At 67.3% G+C, this 5,809-nt stretch overlaps 2 protein-coding genes across 2 annotated transcripts in view; both read right to left on the bottom strand.

Moving 5' to 3' along the window:
- The window catches only part of Phb2 (prohibitin 2), a 7,827-nt gene extending 4,618 nt beyond the window's left edge, over window positions 1-3,209 (bottom strand). Inside the window, exons 1-2 of the mRNA XM_013023583.1 lie at window positions 2,882-3,209; window positions 1,614-1,627 (exon numbers count right to left, since the gene is read on the bottom strand). Of these exons, the coding sequence (XP_012879037.1) occupies window positions 1,614-1,627; window positions 2,882-3,209 (342 nt within the window). The remainder of the gene's footprint in view (window positions 1-1,613; window positions 1,628-2,881) is intronic.
- A 733-nt stretch (window positions 3,210-3,942) lies between these two features.
- Lpcat3 (lysophosphatidylcholine acyltransferase 3) overlaps window positions 3,943-5,809 on the bottom strand; it is a 5,806-nt gene continuing 3,939 nt past the window's right edge. Inside the window, exons 8-12 of the mRNA XM_013023582.1 lie at window positions 5,590-5,801; window positions 5,013-5,160; window positions 4,631-4,789; window positions 4,418-4,548; window positions 3,943-4,295 (exon numbers count right to left, since the gene is read on the bottom strand). Coding sequence (XP_012879036.1) covers window positions 4,432-4,548; window positions 4,631-4,789; window positions 5,013-5,160; window positions 5,590-5,801 — 636 coding nt within the window. The 3' untranslated portion in view covers window positions 3,943-4,295; window positions 4,418-4,431. The remainder of the gene's footprint in view (window positions 4,296-4,417; window positions 4,549-4,630; window positions 4,790-5,012; window positions 5,161-5,589; window positions 5,802-5,809) is intronic.

Below are 5,809 nucleotides of genomic sequence, written 5' to 3'. Positions count from 1 at the left end.
CGCGGGCGGGGCGCAGGCGCGGGGCGTCGGGAGCGGGAGGAGGGCCGAGCGCCGCGCCACTCCCGTGGCAGCCCCCCCTTCTTGCTTCCAGATGATTCCATGATGTGACGTCGATCGAGGGCCCATGCGGATGGCTGCGGCCGCCGCCTGCCTCTGCGTGCGTGCGTGCGTGCGTGCGTGCATCTGCGGTGTGTGCACGTGCGCCTGCGTGCGTGCCGGCCCCGGGCCCGGTCCCTGCGCTGCTGGGCGCGAGGCTGGCGCTCCACCCCTTGAGCCACGGCGCCACTTTCGGCTTTTCGCTGGTTCTCCCGGGCTTTCCTGCCCGCGCCGGCCTCGGCCCGCGAGCCTCGGCCCGCAGCCTCCCGAGTCGCGGGGGTGGCCCGCGTGCGCACCGGCGCCTGCCTGTCGTTAGCAGGGTGCCGTGAGACTTGCGTTTATGGTTTTTCTTTCCCGCGTGCTGGGGAATGAAATCCCGCGCCCCACACCTGCTAGACACGCGCTTTCCCACTGACCCCGCCCAGCCCATCTTCTTTTCCTTCGTTATTCGCTTGTCCTGTTAGTGTCTTGGGGGTAGTGTCAAGCAGCCTAGGCTGGCCTCCACCTTGGGATCTTTTGTGCCTGCCCCTCATGGCTATATATATATATATATGTTATATATATGTTGATATGTATATATTGGTCAATACCGGGCTCTGAACTCAGTTTCCCTCACTTGTGTGGCAGGTAGATGTTCTACCACTTGTGCCAAACCGCTCTCTCCTCCCTTTTTTTTAGCTTTCACTTTTTGGGAGCTTTTTTTTTCTTCTGGGTTGGCACACACCAGGTAGCTGGGACTACAGGTGTGGCCCCTACCACTGTACCTAGCTTTTGGTTGACATGAGGTTTTAGACATGAGCCAGCCTGCCTGGCTGCCACCTTTTGTCTCTCTAAAGTTGTTCTCTTTAGAGGAGGTGTGGTACCACAGATGACATCTCCAACTCTGTTATGTGCTGGTTCTTTGTCAGGTGTGGGGCTTGAACTCAGGGCCTGGGCGCTGTTCCTGAGCTCTTTTGCTCAAGGGACATATTGAGCCACAGTGCTGTTTCTGGCTTTCCGGTGGTTCATGGGAGATCAGCATCTCACGGCCTTTCCTGCCCAGGCTGGCTTCGAACCGAGATCCTCAGATCTCAGCCTCCTGAGCAGCTGGGGTGACAGGCGGGCCCCCGGTGCCCGGCTGTGCTGCTTGGTTTTGCTCGGGTTTCTAACACGCTCTGTGTGTTTGAGGATTCCTCTCACGGCTGCGGGCACGCCGCCAGTTGCTTTTTTTTTTGTTGCCGGTCCTGGCGTTTGAACTCGGGGCCTGGGCACTGCCTCGAGCCTCCCTGTGCCCAAGGCTGGCGCTCGACCACTCGAGTCCGAGCCACTTCCGGTTTTTTCCGTGTAGTGGTCCTGTGGGGTCGAACCCGGGGCCTCATGCGTGCGAGGCGATCCAGCTTCTTTAGGTGACAGGTTCTTCCCCACGGTGGATCCATCCTCCCCAGCAGCGGGGGTGGCGGGTGTGAGCCGCTGGCACCTGATTGGCTGCGCCGCAGTCGCCCCGCCCCTTCCCAGCCAATCCCATCTGGTGTTGGGAGCGCGCCCCTGCCCCAGACCTGATGCGCATGCGTGGGGGGGCAGTTACCTGTCCCTCCAGCCTCACCTAGCGCGGCCTCGCGGCCCCGAGAAACTCCAGCAAGTCCCAGATTCTACAGAGCAGCGGGAGCCGGGGCCGCCGTCACCCCGGGGACTCAGCAGTGAGCCCCGAGCATCGCGGCTCACAGCCTCTCATCTCCCTCGAACCAGCAGAGAGCCGGAGGTGGCGCCGAGGCTCCGGTGGTGGAGCGCCGGCCTGGAGCTGCGGGCAGCGCCCGGGCCGGAGTCCACGCCCCAGCCTTGGCCCGCGCCCCGCAGCGTCGCCCCCCCCCCACCGCGTGGCTTAACGCCCTCATCCGGGTCCCTTGTCCAGGCGGGGAAGACGTACGAGCTGCTCAACTGCGACAAGCACAAGTCGGTGCTGCTCAAGAATGGCCGGGACCCGGGCGAAGTGAGGCCGGACATCGCCCACCAGGTACCGGGGGTGGAGCCTGGCGAGGCCCCGCCCCGCGCACAGCTCCGCCCCTGAGCGTGTGCACAGCCCCGCCCCCACGCACAGCCTGGCGAGGCCCCGCCCCGCGCACAGCTCCGCCCCTGAGCGTGTGCACAGTCTAGCGAGGCTCCGCCCCGCGCACAGCCCCGCCCCGCGCACAGCTCCGCCCCTGAGCGTGTGCACAGCCCCGCCCCCACGCACAGCTCCGCCCCTGAGTGTGTGCACAGCCTAGCGAGGCTCCGCCCCACGCACAGCTCCGCCTGTGTGTGCACAGCCCCGCCCCCACGCACAGCCTGGCGAGGCCCCGCCCCACGCACAGCTCCGCCCCTGAGCGTGTGCACAGCCTAGCGAGGCCCCGCCCCACGCACAGCTCTGCCCCTGAGCGTGTGCACAGCCTAGCGAGGCTCCGCCCCGCGCACAGCCCGCCCCCACGCACAGCCCCGCCCCCGAGCGTGTGCACGGCCCCGCCCTCAAGAACAGCCTGGCGAGGCCCCGCCTCCCAGCGTATACGCTGGCGCGCAATCGCAATCTACCATGGGGGGGCGGTCCCGCGCATGCGCAGGCCGCCCCGTCCTGAGGCGCCTGCCCGCCCTCCCCAGAGCCTGCTGATGCTGATGGACAGCCCTCTGAACCGCGCGGGGCTGCTGCAGGTGTACATCCACACGCGGAAGAACGTGCTGATCGAGGTGAACCCCCAGACGCGGATCCCCAGGACCTTCGACCGCTTCTGCGGCCTCATGGGTGAGAGGCCGCTGCGGGAGGGCCGGGCGGGTGTGTGCGGCCCGGCGGGCTGCACGCGGCGGGGCGCCCGCGTTGCTCCCGGTGGCGCTCCGGCCGCGGCCCCGGTGCAGCCGAGAGCACCGCCCTGCCCGCACCGCGGCCCCTGACCCGCCGACCCGCCTCCTCCCCCAGTCCAGCTTCTGCACAAACTCAGCGTCCGCGCGGCCGACGGCCCCCAGAAGCTCCTCAAGGTGCGGGGCGGGGCTGCCCGGGGGCGGGGCCTGCCCGGGGGCAGAGTCTGACGGGGCGGGGACGGGGCCTGCCCAGGGGCGGGGCCTGGGGAGCCTGGCCGGGGGCGGAGTCTGATGGGGCGGGGGCGGGGCATGCCCGGGGGCGGAGTCTGACGGGGCGGGGCCGGGAGTCCGGGGCGCTGACCCTGCCCCGCGCCCCCAGGTGATCAAGAACCCCGTGTCCGATCACTTCCCCGCGGGCTGCGTGAAGGTGGCCACGTCCTTCTCGGCGCCCGTCAGCGACGTGCGGGAGCTGGTGCCCGGCGCCGACCCCATCGTGTTCGTGGTGGGCGCCTTCGCCCACGGCCAGGTAACCGCGGCGCCGGCCCTGGGGCCCCGGGGAGGCCGTGCGCGCGGGGCCGTCATCGTCATGCGGGGCTCTGCGTCCGCAGGTGGACGTGGACTACACGGAGCGGACGGTGTCCCTGAGCAACTACCCGCTGTCTGCGGCCCTGACCTGCGCCAAGCTCACCACGGCCTTCGAAGAGGCGTGGGGGGTGCTGTGACGGCGGGACCCCGGATCCTGCCCCCCTGCTCCCCCACCCCCCGCTGTACACGGCTGTCTATATTAAACGGTCTTTTTGTAAGTCTCGTATCGAGTCTTGAACAGCTCCTCTGAGGGCCGCTGCAGCCCCGGGCTGGCTTTGAACCGCGATCCTCAGCGCTCGGCCTCCCGAGTGGCCGGGATGACCGGCGTGCGCTACAGTGCCCACCCACACCCGGCATTTGGGGGGAGGCGTCCTGTCTGGAGCCACGTCTGGTGCTCTAAGCGTTGTGGGGTTCCCCCCCATCCTCAGCGGGAAAGAAGGCAGGCGGGGATGCAGGCAGTGGAAAAACGGAACACACAGAAGTGAGTTTTATCCGGTAGAGTTCCGATAGAAAAGGCGGCGCGGACGGGGCCCCCAGAGCCCTCCCCTCCCCCCGGGGGGCGGCCGCGCTCAGCTCGGAGATTGGCAGAAGAATACAACAGCTTCCTGGCTAGTGGGGGGAGAGATAAGGCAACGTGCATGGGGGAGCCCGAAGAGGGGGTGCGGCCCCGGCTCCTCCCACGAGAGCTTCCCCACTGGCCGGGGACACTCGCTGGCAGAGACGCTGCTCCCGGCTCCTTAGGACTCTGTGCTCTGGGCCTAGGGAGGGCCGTGGAGGAAACAGATTTCTGCACCATTCCTGCCGTAGGCCACCTAGGGGACAGTGAGGGGTGGGTTGCGAGGCAGTCCCATGGGGGGGTCCCAGTGGCTAGCCGCCACCTCATTGCGAGTGTGCGCCGGGCTGCGCTGCGGCGGCCTGTAGTCGCCATACTCACCCGGGGGGAATTGGCTATTCCATTCTTTTCAACTTCTCTTTCCGTGGTACCAAGGCTCTGCGCATGTAAGGCAGGATGAACAGGAGGCTCAAGAAGAAGACGTGTCCGATGAAGTAGACGGATCTGTACACCTGCAGGGAGAGGAGGCCGCTGAGCCGGGCCCCGGGGAGGCCCCGCCCGGGGAGGCCCCGGCTCTCTGCGCAGCAGCCTGACCTTCAGCCATTTGTCCCAGGTGAAGAGGCAGAAGGCGGTCATGGAGTAACCCAGGAAGAGCCAGTGGATGGTTTGCTGGATCAGGTAGAAGAGCGGCTGCAGGGCCGGGACGGAGGCCAGGCCGCTCAGCGCTGGGCTGTCTCGGATGAGGTTGGCGGCCTGCAGAGGAAAAGCCAAGGCCTGGAGATGGCAAGGGTGCCGGGCGCGGTGGCTCACGCCTGCAGTCCCAGCTACTCGGGAGATGGAAATAGGAGGATCGTGGTTCAAAGAGACCGGGAACAGCGTCCAGGCCCTGAGTTCAAGGCCCACGACTGAGAAAAGGGAAAAAAGATCACCAAAGTGCACCTGCTCCCCTCCCCGCGGCCAGCACCCCGGGGCGCACCTGCTTCTCCACCACCACGATGAGAAACTCCATCTGGAAGCACATGAGGTAGCCCGAGTGCAGCCCGTGCCACAGCGCCAGGAAGAGCAGCGACAGCGCCTGCGACAGCTCCTTGCTCCCCAGGAACTTGAGGCGCTTGAAGAAGTAGCTGGGGGTGGGGGGAGACACAGGGCTGAGCTGACAGCCGGACAAGCGCTGGGCCCTGGGATTAGAAGCTAGGCCTGTGTGCGCGCGCGTGCGTGCGTCTGTCCAGCCCAGGACTTGAACTCGGGGCCTGAGCACCGTCCCTGAGACTTTCTTCCTCGAGGCTGGCGCTCTGCCCCTTGAGCCACAGCGCTCCTTCCGGCTTTTTGGTGGAAATGGAGGCGAGAGTCTCACAGACTTTCCTGCCAGGCCTCAAACTGCGATCCTCCGACCTCAGCCTCCTGGGCAGCTGGGACCCCAGGCGGGAGCACCGGGCCGGTCCCCGGGCGCCCGCGGGGTGACAGGCCTGCGCTGGGGGCCGGGACGGGGCTGGGGGTGTCCGCGCGGGCCGGAGTGGGGGTGGGGTGGGGTGGGGGACCCCCGCCCCGCTCACCGGGCCACCCAGGCGTTGGTGTTGATGTTGAAGGAGGCGATGGTGCCGGTGAAGCGGGGGTTGGTCTCGAACATCCACACCTTCATGTTGGCGCACGCGTCCCACTCGGCTCTCCCATCCTCGCCGAAGCCGTTGAAGCCGAGCCCCGTGAGGATGCACACGCCTTCCTGCGGCCGACGCCGGGGGTTCGCCGGGGGTTCGCGCTGCACCGCCTCCCGGG

The sequence above is a fragment of the Dipodomys ordii genome, unplaced genomic scaffold, assembly GCF_000151885.1.
Source record: "Dipodomys ordii isolate 6190 unplaced genomic scaffold, Dord_2.0 Scaffold69, whole genome shotgun sequence".
NCBI lineage: Eukaryota > Metazoa > Chordata > Mammalia > Rodentia > Heteromyidae > Dipodomys > Dipodomys ordii.
This window is presented reverse-complemented; position numbering and strand designations above follow the sequence as displayed.